The sequence below is a fragment of the Falco naumanni genome, chromosome 1 (assembly GCF_017639655.2).
Source record: "Falco naumanni isolate bFalNau1 chromosome 1, bFalNau1.pat, whole genome shotgun sequence".
NCBI classification, from domain to species: Eukaryota; Metazoa; Chordata; class Aves; order Falconiformes; family Falconidae; genus Falco; species Falco naumanni.
In genome coordinates, this window is record NC_054054.1 from 68,637,007 (window position 1) to 68,653,701 (window position 16,695).

The 16,695-nt window shown below is 42.1% G+C and overlaps 1 protein-coding gene across 3 annotated transcripts in view; it reads left to right on the forward strand.

Annotated features, from left to right (window-relative positions):
- The first annotated feature begins 1,472 nt into the window (after positions 1 to 1,472).
- The window catches only part of PAPSS1 (3'-phosphoadenosine 5'-phosphosulfate synthase 1), a 56,499-nt gene continuing 41,276 nt past the window's right edge, over positions 1,473 to 16,695 (forward strand). For 2 of the 3 annotated variants that reach the window (XM_040598063.1, XM_040598081.1), the window contains exon 1: positions 9,973 to 10,190. In XM_040598063.1, coding sequence (XP_040453997.1) covers positions 10,131 to 10,190 — 60 coding nt within the window. In that variant the 5' untranslated portion in view covers positions 9,973 to 10,130. Of the gene's footprint in view, positions 1,519 to 9,972; positions 10,191 to 16,695 lie in introns of those variants that run through there. The other variant, XM_040598072.1, reaches the window with a different exon arrangement.

Genomic DNA, 16,695 nt, shown 5'->3' on the forward strand with positions numbered 1-16,695 from the left:
GTTGCTGGATTTAAGCACCTTATGAACTGAACTAGAAATGTGTTTTGAGTCTCTGTTAACTTTCGCCCTTAGGTGTTCTCCACCAAAATACATTTTATAATTCTATACTAGTAAATGCCACCATGATAGAATAACTGTATTTAATGTATATGACATAGTAATATTTAGGGTATATAAGAAGTCTTTGGTTTCAAAGCATTTTCCTCAAATTAAATACCTACAGTAAGAAGACTATTCATATGTTACAGAATGGGAAATTGAAACACAGAATGGCAAGTCAAGTAGTAATTTTGCAGACCTACTTAAAGTACTCATTTTTCAAGGATAGTTAGCATTTATCTGGCCTTAGTAGTCTGGGTAGTCCTCCAAAACTTACGTCAAAGGGTCTGATACTGAACAACAAATAATGGAGGTGTAACGTATAAATTACTTTTTCCTTTCCATTATACTTTTTATGATCCTTGTCCCGGTTTCTAACAAGCAGACCGTACTCTTCTGGAAACCTTTTATGCACTTTTTCAGTGGTGATTCTTATGAAGCTACCTTTCAAAGTTTAGTGATTTTGTGGCAACTCACTAAGCTATCTTTTAGTATCCATGTGTACAACACTTGTAATACCTCCATACAGAATGTTTCTTCCATCTTCTAAGGTTCTTGTGGGCAACATTCTATTTATGAATTGTCTTGGAATTTGCTATTTCTGTTTAGAAATAAATAGATCTTGAAATTAATGTGTATTTGCCAAAGCTGCTAAAGACAACTAAAATAACTTTTCTGAAAAAATTCTTTAGCAGAAATAATTCTGGGGGTAAACATCAGTTAGGTTCTCAAAATGTGCCATGGTTGCATTGGCAAACAGATAGTAAGTTTGCTACAGTTGTTTCCAACAGGTGGGTATGCTTGTGATGGAGTCCTCTATTTAGCAGTACAAAACTATTTTCAAGATGAGATAGATATTTTTCTCCTAAATGTGTTATTCTTAGGAGGTGGATTTGCATGGTGAAAGCAATAAATTATTGAAAAGCACTCTAATGGCTCACTTTCCATTTGCAACAAATCAAATGACTGAAGCAGAAATTGTATTACAAATATTTCTGAGAGCTTTCCTCATTAAAGAAATTTTTTTTATGTTCTAACGACAAAAACTATTATTAAGCTAAATGATGTATGTAGTGAGTAGCAGACAGTGGTAAAATACTTGTAGCAGGTGAGAAAGCAATTCAATAGCACAGTGACATTAGAAATTACTTTGCAAATCTTTATGTACAATATATTTACTTTATTGAAAATGTTGAAAACCATTTAGTCTTGGAAGGAACTTCCTTTTCAACAGCTGTGATTTGGCAAAAACAGTCCTAAGGACATTATGTCCAGGGACTGTTGACAAGTGTGAAAGTCCTCTCTGTGTGTCCTCATCCCTAAGAAAACAAACTACTAGTTCACATTTGCTTTCTTTCTCAGCCTGCCTCTCCTACTATGATCATAGCTAAGAAGAGACGGTCCTTCTTTGGCTTTAGGGTAAGAACTGTTGCATATCTCTGCTTCATCTTTTGCTCACCTGACAGGAGCTGTAACTGCTCGTCCTTCTCCCAGTTTTCTTCTCTAAGCACCATCCTATCTTCCTGCCTGATACCCGTCTTCTTCCCATTCCTTATCCCTTATTCCTTATCCAGACATCCCACCAGATTTGGTTTATTTACAGGTTTGCCACAAGATATTTTCCCCATGTAATGTCACATCCAGAGATGTGGAAAAAGAGAAAAAAGTTAGTTTTCTCCAAATGTTGAACAAAGACTTTAATAGGAATAGAGAAAACACCTTTAAAATTACCCTGTCTTTAGTTTTGCTTCACTCAAGGTCCCTCTGTCTGGAGTTTCTTGGTTTTGCTCCTGATGTTGAAATAAACAATACAACTGTTCTTCCTTGTATCTGCCAAAGACAGGGTGAAATTATATAGTACCTAAATTTAAAATAGACAAAGTTACACGGAAAATAGATATCTCTTATATAGATAAGTATTTCTGAAATTTTGAACACTGGAATTAGGACCAGATTTTTGAAGGGTGTTAATTACCTAAAGACACAGAGAAGCACGCAGCAAAGTAGTCAGGTTTCTAGGTGTCTCTCTAGTTCCCAGTCAACTTAACTAGCACTCCTGAAAATGTCAGTAGTCACCTAGGGCTACCTACAGTCACTGTGTACCTATAGACAGTCAGTTATCTTCAGAAATCTAGTACTTGGCTCTCTTATAAAGTTAACTCTTTATGTTGCTAATGACCAAGAACGAAATAGAACAAATAAATGCCAAATCACAAAAATTACTGAACTGAAAGCCTGAATTATTTCTTATTCATTGAATGACCTCTAGTGGTCATCACAGCTTTTACAGCAGTTGAGATGCCAGCTTGGAACATTCCAGAGATGTGCATTTTTTGCAAAATATGGAGCATAAAGATCAACTTTTCAAAACTGTGTGCTATGCACTTTTTCTCTACCCCCGTCGCTATTAAAATAGTGTTTTATTTCACTTTACAAAGTGAGAACTCTCTGAACTCTGCACTTCTAAGCCAGAGTTCTAGTAAATGTACTACCTTGCTGTCTCTCTCTGCTAGTCAGTACCTCCTTTTATCTACCTTTCTTGAATTTGGTCAGAGGCAGCCTTCCATGGCCAACACAGTGTGGCTGTGTATCCTGTTACCTTGTATGACATCTGTTCAGCTTCTCATAACGCTATTGTACTACCTGGAAGTGACCACCAACCATCACCTCTTAGGGCTGGCCAAACCAGACCACTTCATTCTGCACACTGATGGCACATGGAGCAAGTTTATCCATCTAAAGAGCAAATTCAGCAGATGTAACACAGCATAATTGGGAACAGAGCTCTAATCCTCAGTATTGTGGGACACGAAATCTGAGCTGAACATTCAGCAGTATGTCAGAAAACAAGTGGTGTTCTCATCACCCAGGGTTTTTATTAGCATTTCTGCTGACCTTTCTGTGGCTTCTTTAAACAGCTGGGCCAGATTGTTATGCTGGACATACATATCAGTCCAAATATTAAAGAATTCCTTGAAAGCTTTTGCAAAAGACAGAGAATGGGTTCCCAGAAATATCTCCACCTTTCTTAAATATGGGTGTTACACAGAACTTCCTGCATTTGCATATTTTGTATGTAGATGATGTATGTTGTCTGCAACCCAAGCTGCATTACAGGTGAAGTATCCACACATTAATGTTGTTAATCTCAGGTAGCTTTTGGCGGTCATCTTTTCTACTACCTGAACCTAATGGCAGAATAAAAATAGCATCTCTGATGGGAGACCACTGAATAAGGAATTTATGGTTAAGAACCATTAAGGATTGCTTCATGGTCCTACTTACAGTGCTGAAAAATACTTGAGAAGAGCTTGAACAAAATGCTTAATCTGTTTAAAAGGCATCCTGAAGTTCTCACCTACCAGAATGGTGTCAAAAGAAGAATGATTTCTGTGAGAAAAAGTCTGGAAACAATCCTGACAAAACAGTGATGAGACTTCTGTATGCAGCATCAGCATCTACACCCATAGAATCATGGAGTCATAGAGTTGGAAGAGACCTTTAAGATCATCAAGTCCAACTGTTAACCCAGAGCTACCAAGTCCATCACTAAAACATGTCCCTGAGCACCGCATCTACACATTTTTTTAAACACCTTCAGGAATGGTGATTCCACCACCTCCCTGGGCAGCCTGTTCCAATGCTCAACCACCCCTTCTAGGAAGAAATTTTTCCAAATATCCAATCTAAATCTCCCCTGGCGTAACTTGAGGCTGTTTCCTCTTGTCCTGTCACTCGTTATCTGGGAGAAGAGGCCAGCCTCCACCTGCCTACAACCTCTTTTCAGGTAACTAGAGAGAGCAATAAGGCCTCCCCTGAGTCTCCTCTTCTCCAGGCTAAACAACCCCAGTTCCCTCAGCTGCTCCTCATAAGACTTGTTCTCAAGACTCTTCACCAGCTGCATCACCCTTCTCTGGACACACTCCAGCACCTCTACGTCCCTCTTGCAGTGAGGGGCCCAAAAGTGAACACAGGATTCAAGGTGCAGCCTCACCAGTGCTGAGTACAGGGGGACAATCACTTCCCCTGTTCCTGCTGGCCACCCTGTTTTGGATACAAGCCAGGATGCTATTGGCCACCTTGGCCACCTGGGCACACTGCTGGCTCATGTTCAGCCGGCTGTTTTTTCCACCAGGCAGCTTTCCAGCCGCTCTGCCCCAAGCCTGTAGCGTTGTGTGGGGTTGGTGTGACCCAAGTGCAGGACCCGGCACTTCTCCTGGTTGAAACTCATTGGCCTCAGCCCATCGGTCCAACCTGTGCAGACCTCTCTGCAGACCTTTCCTGCCCTCAAGCAGGTCAACACCCCCCTGCCTTTGCAGCTTCTCACATCTGCTTGTAGAATGTTTCACCTGCCCCTTCATCCTGGCTGGGTGGTCTATAACACACTCCCACCAGGATATCTGCCTTGTTGGTCCTTCCCCTGATTCTCACCCATAGACACTCAGCCCTACTGTCACCATCATCCAGCTCTAGGCAGTCGAAACACTCCCTGACATACAGAGCTACTCCACTGCTTCTCCTTCCTTGCCTATCCCTTCTGAAGAGTTTGTAGCCACCCATTGCAGCACTCCAGTTGTCCAAGTTCTCCCACCATGCTTCTATGATGGCAGTTATGTCATAGTCTTCCTGCTGCACGATGGCTTCCAGCTCCTCCTATTTGTTGCTCTTGCTTCAGGCACTGGCATAGATGCACTTCAGCTGTGCTATCGATCTCAGCTCAAATCCTGGCATGTTGCCCCCAGGCTCATCTCTAACAAGCTTGGTTTTATTCCTTTTCCCCTTTGAATGTAGTTTAAAGCTCTGTCAATGAGCCCTGCTAAATCCTGACCTAGAATACTTTTTCCACTTTGAAACAGGTGAACCACGTTGCTGCCAGCAGGCCTGGTGCCATGTAAACTGACCTATGATGAAAAAAAAAAAGAAATTTAGCCATTGACACCAGGCCCAGAGCCATGTATTCATCTGTATCATCTTCCAATTACACGCCCCATCATTCCCTGCAGCTGGCAGGATAGAAGAAAACACTACTGCTCCTGATCCCTCAGCCACTTGCCCCAAGGCCCTGAGGTCTCCCAATTATCCTCGGACTTCTTGTCATTTGGACTTCGTCATTCTCCGCTTGGAAGACCAGTAATGGGCAGCAACCAGAGGGCCATACCAGACAAGGGATGTTTCTAGTAACATCCCTGACCTGGGCCCCAGGGAGGCAACAGGCTTCCCTATGGGTTGGGTCCGGTTGGCATATCGGGCCCTTCGTTCCTGTCAGAGTGGAGTCACTGATGACAACCACCTTTCTTTTCTTCCCAGCAGAGCTGGTCATGGTTCATGGGGTTGACTGACTCTCCCCAGGGGACTCTTCCAACCTGGATGGGCTTTCATCCACATCATCATTTTCCTGGCCTTCAGGTTCCAGCGCTGCATGCTTATTGTGTAGGGGTACCTGGGAAGGTGAAGTAGGTTGGGAGGTGATTCATCTGCTGCTCTGAGCATTCCTCCCCGTCACTTAGGACCCCTCCGTCTGCCTGGTGGCAAATAGATAGGGGAGCCTCTGGTTCTTGTGATGTGTCCATCTGGGGCATCTGTCCATCTGTCTCAGTGATGGTAGAGAGTGGCTCCACCAGTCTGTATCCCTGTCATTGAAAATGATATCTTTCTCAAAAAAAAAAAAAAAAAAAAAAAGGCAAAAAAAGCAAAACTGCAGATGGCCTGCATTACTACCTGAGTTTTTAAGGGGAAAAAAAATACTGAATAGGTGTATCTTTACATGACCATGACATGCTATCAGAATTTAATCAGAACGCTTACCAGAGGAGCAATTCCAATATTAAAGGAATTTCCATCCCTGTTTCTCATTGTATTGAAAGTGACTACAGTAGGTGGATTCTAGAGAATACTTCATTAACACTGTTTTTCTTCCTAGAAATATAAGAATATGCATCTTAAAGACAATATTTATAGGTAAAGCGTTTCTAGGTTTGTGTATCAGTCATATACAAGCAGATGGTCAGTCTTTAACAACAGAATACTTTGTATCTAGTTTGTAGTCAAGTCTAATTCAGACATTCCTTTTATGTTATTGGAAACGACTCAAAATAATCTTGTCAATTTTTGAAGATCCTAAAGCTTGATGTAGCTCTCTGTTGTTTCAACTGACATCTTGGGACAGATTGTCTGGTGAAACTCTATTAAAAAGCAAATATCAGACATCATAGTCTTTTAATATTATGGTTAAGTAAACATTTTTTCTTTAAAAAACTGATTTTTCCACTTCAAATTCGTACATTTCTTTGAAATATATCCTAAGATGAAATCTTCTCATCTTTTTCCTAATGTGCTTAGTAGCTTAGATTTTACTGGGGATTGAAACTGTATGGTACCATGTATCTCTCTGATAATGTCCTGCACATTGGGACTCTTACTATATGTTTGGGGTTGATTGGTATTCCACAGTATAACTGGCTGTGCAGAAGCTAACTCAGTATTGAATTATTTTCTATGGCATTATCCCTATGTAGAATGGAAAGGATTTCCCTGAGTTGGTCTGTTCAGCATGTCCATATGTAGAACTGGCTCTGGACTAGGTGTAGGCTGCTTTGTCTAAAACTTTATCTGTGCTCAAAGCCTATTTTCCCCTACGTTCACATCTGAATCCAACATAGTTTCTTCAACTAGTTCCCACGCTGCCTACAAAGATTCTAGTAATTCCTTTTTAACAAGTACCTCCATTTTTATGTCATTTCCCTTTTTGAAATTAAGCACAACAGTAGTGGATGGGGTTTTTTTATTGCTCCTTAAAGAACATTAAATCCAGATTTATTATAGTTATTTTACACAGTAGCTCTTTGATAAAAATATTCAGTATCACAATCAACTCAAGAATACTATATCCTGGTGGTTCGTCCAGATTTAGAGTGGCCTTCTTTCTGGGGGCTCAGAATAGCCAAAGATTTAGTTCATAATATCAATTCTGCCATCATTCCTGTATTGGACTTTAACATTTAGTAAGGGCATAGGCATAGAACACATTAGCTCCATACTGAAGGGTTGCAAGAACACCTGCTGTCATAAGAACAGTTTTTAACTCAGGTTGGAAGCAGATTAAGAAATAACAGCAATTCATCAGACATTGTTTATTGATTTGAATTTCACTAAGGGCTCCCACAGAAATTTGCTTTTGAAGTTCAGAAAACACCTGGCTTGGATATCAAAATTAATCCATCATGAAAGATTTCAGGAAAGTGGAATTGGAACTTAATACCATGCAGAACTCACACATAACCTTACAAAGAATTCATAGTCTATTCATTTTCCCAAATCTTTTATAAATTAACATATATTTGCTTCCTATGATTAAAGAAAGCTCTTCTCATCTCCCTCTTTAATAGTTTAACGAGGTTAAGATGTTAGAGAGGGAAAATGCATGGGCAGCTCTGAATGGACTTACACGTCAAACTTTTGTACACCAAAAGTTTATTTACATTTTCACTGAAACAGCTTTGACAAGAACTGATGAAGTATGACCTATGCTTGTGACATTAGCCTCTGTAAAATACATAAAGGCTGGTTATTGTCTGATATACCTCATCTACGCGTGTGGCTTTACTATATAGTTAATATTTTACTATACTATATATGCATATGTGTGTGTACATTAGAATGGTAGTGTAATCATAAAAGGCGATCTGTTTCAGGAACTGCCACTCAGAAATATTTTTCTTATTACCTCTAAGATTATGTCATCTGTCTGACCACCAGCATCTTTATTTGCAGTCACACTTCAGATTTCTTTAGTATATGGTCCATTCATCAGGTTTTTTGCAATATTTTCTGGAAGGAATCACACAGCTCCCTGCCTTCAGTCTGTTTGGGTAGTATTGTGCAAACATTTTGATTAATACAACTGCATTTTCTTCTCTTGTGATTTTCCAAACTAAATACTGTTGCCTAAAACTTACGTGTGCTCAAAGCCTTGTTTTCTCAACCTTCAAATCAGATGCAACAGAGTTCCTTTACAAACTAGGTGGCAACAAAAATCCCATGATGGGATAGGACTCCTTGCTGGCAAACAGCTGACCAAGGCAAAACTCCTATGCAGATCATTTAAAAAAATCCAATGCGTCTTGCTCCCAATCCAAGGGAGCCAAATATATCTGTAAGAAGTAACTTGCACAGTTAAGTGGGCTGCCTGTGTTTTTTGATTTAATTTACAACTCTTGCAATCTACCACCTTCCCATATTGTCTCCCAGACTGCGGAATGAACAGTACCAACTTATATCAATACAGTTAGAATAAAGTAACGGTAGAATTTAACATTTAGAATTATTCTTAAGCCACATAAAACAATGTTGTGCAAAGTGCGGTTAACCGTAATAACTGAATATTCAGCAGGGGGAAACCCTCAACTCATTCTTCCACAGTGCCGTGCTGGTTCTCCTTCCATGCTTGGGAGAGCATTGTGTGAGAGATTTTGCTAATTAAAATCCAGGCCCTGACTCTGTCACTGTTTCCACCCTCAGAATACAGCCAGGGACCATCTGTTGAACAGTTATTTGCAGGCCAGCGTGCAGTACAATCTTCTCATTCAAGTCAAGCCTAAATAAATAACTGCAATTGTTGTATTTCTTAGTTACATTGTATTAATGTTGTCTGACCTGCAAATTGCTTGAGAGCATTGCTAATTATTTTTCTGATTTCAGTCGGGTTATCTTACCTTGCAGGATTTTAAGCTTTTAATCTGAATTTCAAAATATGCTTTAAAACCAACACCTTTGTATCTTTGGAAGGATGTCTTTATGATATAGCAGGAGTAAACATACATCCACAGAGGGCCTTTTTATTTCCTGTTTAAACTGTCAGAGAACAATCAATGTACAGGCAGATTGTAAATAGACTAATATTTTTACAGTAAATGCAACTCACATTTGTACAGCACCATGTCCACCTTAAGATTAGCAGTTAAGTGCTAAGGCAATTCCTTTCTTGAACTAATGTAGATGGACTAATATTTATACAGCAAATGTAACTCCTGTTCGTACGGCATCACCTATACCTGAAGATTAGCACCTGAGGGCTAAAGCAGTTCCTTTCTGGAAGCAGGAAGGCAAGAACTGCTGGTTCTGAATTCACAATAAGAGACATTTCCTGGGATTCCATGGGCAGGATTAGAGTTGTTTGTTGGGGAAATCCTTGTAAAGTGGCAGATTTAACTGAAACAACCCTTGCCTTCCCAGCCACTCATGTCTACATTGCTACCGGTGCCCACTCTGCTGCTGCTCGAGTTTCACTACTTCCAGGCCAAAGCTTTGCAGCAAAGCCCCGGGGGAGCGCTCTGCTTTGGCGGTGTCTTTGGCTTGCCCTGTCACAGAAAAATGAGACAGCCATTTCGAGCCCCCTCCCCAACTTTTCTTGAGGGGCGCAACAGCCTCCGCGCCACAGCTGTGCGGTACCGGGAGGAGGTGGGAGCTCCTGGGCTGCGGGCGCCAGCGGAGCAATGCCGGCAGCAGGAGCAGGCAAACGGTCTCTCGCTGCTGCGTTCGTCCTCAGTGCCACACGCGTCGGGCCGGCTCTGCAACCCGGAGGAGCATCACGCACACGAGCCGCTGCCTCCGTAACGCCGCCCGGGTGTAACGCCGCGGGCCCCAGGCGAGCTGCGCCGGCGGGGCGGGGGCCGCGGCGGGGGCGGGGCGGGGCCGCGGCGGGGGCAGCAGGGGCGGGGCGGGGCCGCGGCGGGGGCGGGGCGGGGCCGCGGCGGGGGCAGCAGGGGCGGGCTGCCGCTGCGGAAGTGGCCACCTCCCGCCCCACCGCCCACCCTGGCGCGCGTCACGGCGCGGCGCACGCGCGTGGCCGGGCTCCCGCCCGCTCCCCGCCCCCTCCCGTTCTCCGCCCGCCGGGCCGCGGCTCCTCCCTGCACCACCTTTGGCCGAACCGCGGGCGGGGGCGCGCACACGGCACCGCTCCCCGGCGGCAGCGGCAGCATCGCGGCAAGCATCCGCGGGAAAGGCGCGTCCGCTTCTCCCCTCCCTCCGCTGCCATGGAGCTGCCCGAGAGCCAGTGCAAGAAAGTCAAGCTGAGCAACAGGGTGCCGAGCTGGGTGAGCGGGCGGGCGGGCGGCGGGGCGCCTGTGGGCGGGTGGGCATGCGGGGGAGCGGAGCGGGGCGGGGCGGCGGGCGGCCGAGGGAAGGAAGAAGCGGCCGGCGCCGCGGTGATGTGGCAGCGGGCGGCCACGGGGGCTGGGACGGGGCTCCCCGCACCGCTCCCTGCCGCGCGCCGGGGACGCCCCGAGCCGGGACCGTTAACGGCACGGTCGCGCGAGCTCCCCGAGGGGAACGCCGCCACGGAGCCTGGCGGGGGCGGCCCTGGGGAGCGGGGGGTGCGCCCCGGGCCGGCGGGCTGGGTCTCCGCCGCTGTCCGCTGGCAGGCGGGGGCTGGCGGTGGGGAAGGGCGGGGAGCCCCTCCGGAGGGGACCGGCGGTCGGGGGGTTCATCCCTGCCCCTTCCGCCGTGAGCCCTCAGCCTCCAGCGTTCTGGAGGAAGGAAGAGTTACGAATGCGATGTACAATGTGGCCTTTCACAAACCTGGGCTGGCCAGAGACTGAGGTTCTTTGTGTGGCGGGTGTTATGTGGAAAACTGGCGAGACTGAGCTTGGAAAAAATCTAGCCAAAGCCTTCATTCTTGTTCATAAAGATGGGGGAAGGCATTTTACAGCAAAGACCAAAATGCAGCTATTTAGAAGATACGTTGCAGGCCTTTGAGAACATTTCATAATTTTGATGATGCAAGACGAGTGGGGGAAAAAAAAAAAAGGTATGATTTCTTTCAAGCAATGCTAAGCTGAAGGAGATGAGAGGTAAGATCCAGAAAACATTTGATATGCAAGTAATAGTGTAGAACAGTCTTTGAAGTCTAGCTGTGAGTAGTACAGGCCACAACTTTTCTATTAAAATGACAGATCTATTACAGAAGAAGAAAAGAGGCTTAAAGTTGCCTGAAAACCAGGCAAGATGGTATTGTACTCAAAAGCATTCAGTAGATGTGCCTGTCCAAGTCTCTTCCACTGTGTACAAGTTCAGACTTGTTTATGTAAGAGTAATTGGTAAATTACATTCAATTTCCATGAGGAAAAGACAAAATCAGATGTTAGGAAGGTGGGAAATAGATCATGTCGGGCTGGGGGTAACAAAGTATATTTAAAAATTACTTTTATCATTTGTCAGAAGCCAAGCCAAGATGAATTTGTCCTAACCAGGGAAATAATGTATTAAAAAAAAATAAGTTAACTGACATTAACTGTTTGCTGAGTTGAGCTGAGGTTAGCAACCCCCTCAGTGTTATGTGGCAAGCAGAGGAAGTCTTCTGCTTCTCTCTTTTTCTTCAGAAGACCTCAGCTGAAATGGTCTTTGTAACACAATAAGCTTCACCAGGAAAAAGAATGCTGCTGATTCACACGCTCCACAGACAAATGTTCTGGCACTTCTGACTCTGCATCTGTTTAGCTGAGAGCAAAGTCAAAGCAACCTATTATGCCCCAATGGAATTGGCAGCCCCTGGGAGAGTAGGTAGAGCCTTGTCTTCAAAACTTTCCCTGGGAATCCAGTGCTATTCAAAATACACCTCTGTCTGTGGAAACCCCCTCATCAAGCCCACCTCTTGACCATAGCAAACTCCAGGTCACAGAGCAGCAGACGACATAGCCACAAGTACTGTTATTACGCTAGCTTCATAGGAAGACTTTTGGAATACTTTCTTCAGTGTAGCTTGAATTCCTACCACGACCGTGCTGGTGCATCATTTTGCAGGTGACTCCTAATGAGCTCTTGCTCCAGCTCTTGTTTCAGAGAGCATATTCAACACAGGCATTTCTGGCTTTGTTTTTGTCCATCCCCTCTGATGCCAGCTAACGACTCTGCTCCAGCACTGGTGAATAAGCTGTCTCTGCTTTTGCTCATGCTGTTACTGCAGCGGGTGGCGAGTGAAGATATACTTGTAGTATGGTTAATCACAGAGTTGATTGTATCCACAGTGCTGTAGAAGATTCTGGCTGCTTTCTGCTGCTGTGATTTTTGAAACTGTGTCAGCGTTAGAACGTTTGGCAAAGATGAGCTAGTTTGTGTAAGTGGCAGGAGAGCATGCATTTGGCGGATTGGGTGGTGCTACGTGCAGAGGTGTTTAGGTGTCTTACTGTATCAGTATCACTTTTGCAAACTGCATTCCAGAGGTCAGTGGTGAGGGTAACAGTAAGAATTTCTGTTGCAAGTGGGAGAAAATGTAATGCTGTAGGCTATGGCAGAATATGGTTTGGTGAGTTGTTAGTTTTTAGATCACTGTAAAACACCTTATTGTTCAGATATCACTTCCGGACTTGTCCTTCTTTCCCCAGCATGGCTGTCCAAATCAAAGCACAACTTTCACACCAGAATTTGAGAAAGTAGCTATTGGGAGTCATGCCAATGCAGATCTTTTGGTGAACGGTTCCTGAAACTTTATCCAAATACTTGAACAAACAGACTCTCAGGTGAAGTGCCGTTGTTTTAGCATCTGTGGTAGTCAAGATTTTTAGGTTGGAGCTATGTCTGTTCTCCTTGCTTATGTTTGTATATAGACGAAGAAAACTGGCAACGTTCAGTCTGCTTGAGCTGCTGTTTGGTTATTAGGGAGAGCAGTTTGGAGGGGGAAAAAGAAACCTATTATTTGGTTGAGTTATGAGTGCTGTAAAGATACAGTTATTGGGGTGTCCCTGGCTTACAAGAGGCACGTGGTGGGCAAGTTAGCAGATGGCCTAGAAAATATCGGAGATAACTGGGAAATGGTAAAGGCATTAAAGATAAGACTACATTTTAGAGGTGATGCAGGGTATGTTGCTATTGTTAGCTTGTGGAAGTTGTTAGCCTGGGAAATCAACAATCTTATCTTAGAGCAGAAGAATATGGAATTAGTCACAGCTCCCTGAGTATATATGGTTTGTATAGAAACCGTGCCTGTTCTTTATACAGTTCTTTCCTGATGCTTCCAACCTCAAAGCTGTATCAGGTTGGTGCTGTAGCTTGGGGAGTCTCTGCTTGCCATTGAAAGCTTTACTTCCTACCCCAGAGCTCTTGCTTTGTGAAAAGTTAAAATTTGATGTAAAGTGACTATAGAAGCACAATGTTTCATTGTTGCTCCGAAGTAATGAAGGATAAATTAAGTTAATGTCAGTGCAGTGCTCTGTTAACTATGAAACCATTAAGCAATAATCTTTTCTTTCTGCTGCCTTTTGATCTTGGTGTTGTAACTTGGGTTTGTTCTTCATCTGGATGTGCAATCTGAGCTGTTACATCAAAGGTGTTTGGCACTGATGGTCGGATTTGGGTTTAGCAAAAAAATAGTTGCAACTGGGCAAAACATCAAGAATAAAATAAGAAAAAAAATGGGTCAACTCTATCTTGGCAAATGTTTATGTAGAGAAATTGACAAGACTATTTCCTTTTGGTCCCCATCTTCCTTCTATTACCATACTCCTCAGAGGTCTGTATTTATTTCCCCGGTCAACTACCTGCAAAGCTAAAAGGTTACCTTTTTGCCAAAAAAAGCGTGCTGCAGAGGCATCCTTCCTTGCTCTCTTTATCATTACAGCTCTTCAGTGCACAGCTGTAAAAGACTTGTTACTTTAATACTCCATGTTTTATTTTTTTTATTTTCAGTACAAAGTTATTAGCACTTCAGATTTCATGTGAGAAACAAACTAGCATAGTGAGGGAGAAGAAAGGAAGGATATATGGGTCTTCTCAGCTGACATTACTGTTAAAATGAAACAGTGGACTGAAGCATTGTTTCTATTTAACATGGTGAGTAGTAGGGAAAATATTAAAATGCAGTATTTGTCTAAGTAGTGTGGAAGAACTTAATGTGTAACACAGGGTGGAAGAAATATTTTTGTGGGCAAGTAGGAAATTTCAAATGGTTGTAAAAAAAGCAGATAAATAGACCTTTGAGATGAATGCCCTTTTTTTATTAGCCCCTTTACAAAAATCTAGGTGCCCTTTCAGTAGTGACTATTATAGTGATTGTAATTAGGCTAAGAAGTTTAAAATAGCTTTTTTTAAAGAGTACTTGCTCATCACATTGAGTTTTTCTGTTACTAATTTTAATGTTTCATTGATGATATGGATCTCAAAAATGAGTGATACTTTGATGTATGGTAAAAGGAAATGGTTGGTCTTTATTTCTTCTGTCATTTTGGATGGCCATTTAATTTCATCAGCTGATAGTCATCAAATTTTATGTACAGGAGTTTGAAGACTTGCTGAATAATTTAAGAGCACAAGTGTGAGCCACTGATTTCTGCTCCTGAGTATTTTTTCTGTGCCACATCAATATTTGTAGTGAATGTATGTCAGAGATAGTAATTAAAAACTTAACCTATTGAGGATCTGGTGTTCAGCCTTTGTTGCTCAGTAGTGGTAGTGAATCATCTAGTAGCAAAGTGGACATGATTAGGAAATGTTACTAGTTTTTTCAGTTTGTTTTTTTTTTTCCGCAAGAGAGAATCGCTTGCTAAATTACTACATCTTTAGAACGTATCTATAAAAAGCTGTTTTCTATTGGAAGATAAGAAAGATTTTGGTGTTACTTTGCCCAGGAATAGTACGGAGCTGTCTTGTTTGTGTGCGTGAGCATGTGAACAAAAGGTGGGGGTGCTGGGGATGGGTGTGTTTTTGAATGCATGGAGACTGTTTGGGCAGTTTAACCTTTAGTCTTAGATGCCTGTGTCTGAAGTACAGTTGTGTTATTGTCCTATCGCTGAGCTTGCTGGCTGCGCTGTTGCACTTGTGTGCCTTGTACTCTAGCTATGTTGGCCTTGTTGCTGTGGTTCATCATCTCTGCTAATTTGTTAATTGATACTTTTTTGTTTTTTCTTTTTTAAGGTTGTGTCTTTTTCATCATTTTAAGAATCCTGCTTGCCTCAGGATTACATGTGTTTTGTGAGCTTAGTGCAATACCCTGATCAGTTTCATTGCTGCTTTACTAGTTCTGGAAAACAAAGAAAACTGATGCAATTTACTGAATATGGACTGGAAGAAGCCTCCTTGGAGGAGACCAAAGTATATTGATCTCCGAAGTATTTGAGTCTGATAAGAGACTCGTTGCCAGGAGTCAGAAGCAAAGCATTTGTGTTGTTATGTTTTAATGTAAAAGACCTTACTGAGACAGTGGCATGGGAGCTGTTCTTTGAGACTGTCTTCTGTTTATCCAGTGTCTGGTGCAATACAGTAGAACTGGAATTAATGAGAAAGGATGTTGCTGTTAAAGTACTGGTCTCAATTAAAAGAAAGATACGCTATGGGTAATGAACATACACAGCAATTCAAACTAAGTACTGAATTTTTTTTGTTGTTAATTCCACCATTTCTGCATTTGCTCACTGAGATCTCTTTTTACGTCGTGCATAGTTGTTTCTACTATAAGAAAAATGCCTGATTTTTTTGACTTCTGGTTTTAGTTAGCTGTATTGCAATGACTTCGTGTGCAGAACAACTTTGTTTTAGGAGATAAATTATTTGAAGGTAAAATGATTAGCAAGTATAACTTCATTTTATGTGTTTTAACCTGTTTGCAGGTGGTGGTTTCTAATGAGTTGGTATTCAGTCTTCATCTAATTTTAGATGCTGGACTGTAACCACTGATTTACAGAGGAGTTTTATTTAAAAACTTGAACATCTGTTCCCACCTTGAGTTTCTGTTTGTATTAACTATGAGTCCAGCTGTGTATAGAAGCAGGGACATACAATCACAGAAAGTCATAACTTCCAATTAAGTTATCTATAACTTTTGAAATCTGTGTCTCTAGAGGAATGGTGTAGTAGCAGTTCTTGAAGCCACAAGTAGTTGCCATTTTTCTGTTAACCCTACTTTGTGCTGTTTCTCTGTAAAACTACAAACAGCTCTGTGCCAGTACTCCATAGGTTTATATCCTGCCTTTTTCTTTTTTATTAAATGTCATAAGTTCTTTCCAGCTAGCACTGATACAGTGATGAAGATAGTATAAGTATCTTGCAGTATGTTTGTAAGCAAGAGAAGTCAAAAAAGCATTACATATACCACTAATCCTTCCCACTGCCCCCTTTTTTATTTTGTTTAAAGCCTTCTTGTCTGTTTGATTGTTTGTACTTGGTCTGGTTATCTAAGGTCTTGATCTTTTATAATCAAAGTTCATATAACTAGAAACCATTAAAGCTTAAGGGAATGCTGAGGCTGATCTTCCTGTGGGTTCCCTCAGCTTGTGAAATGTGTTTGACAGCAGTGTAATTTTAAGATACTTGTACAGCAGCTTATTATGATGAATAAATAGCTGTAATAAAGTCTGTAATCTTTGTTTTGTTTTTTTATTTTTTAATTTTAAATTTATTTTAAAATTTAATTTTAAATTTTTTTTAATTTTGTTAAAAGCTTTGTTTTAATTAAAATTATATTGGAAAAATCCCATCTTTTCCAGTAAATTCTTTAGTAAGTTGCTTAGAAATAGTACTTTCTATAAATGCTCAGAATATATGATAACTGTCTCAATTCTGGAGAGTTAGTATGTCACAGATAAAGGCAGGGTGATTTGGAGGTGTGTCTGC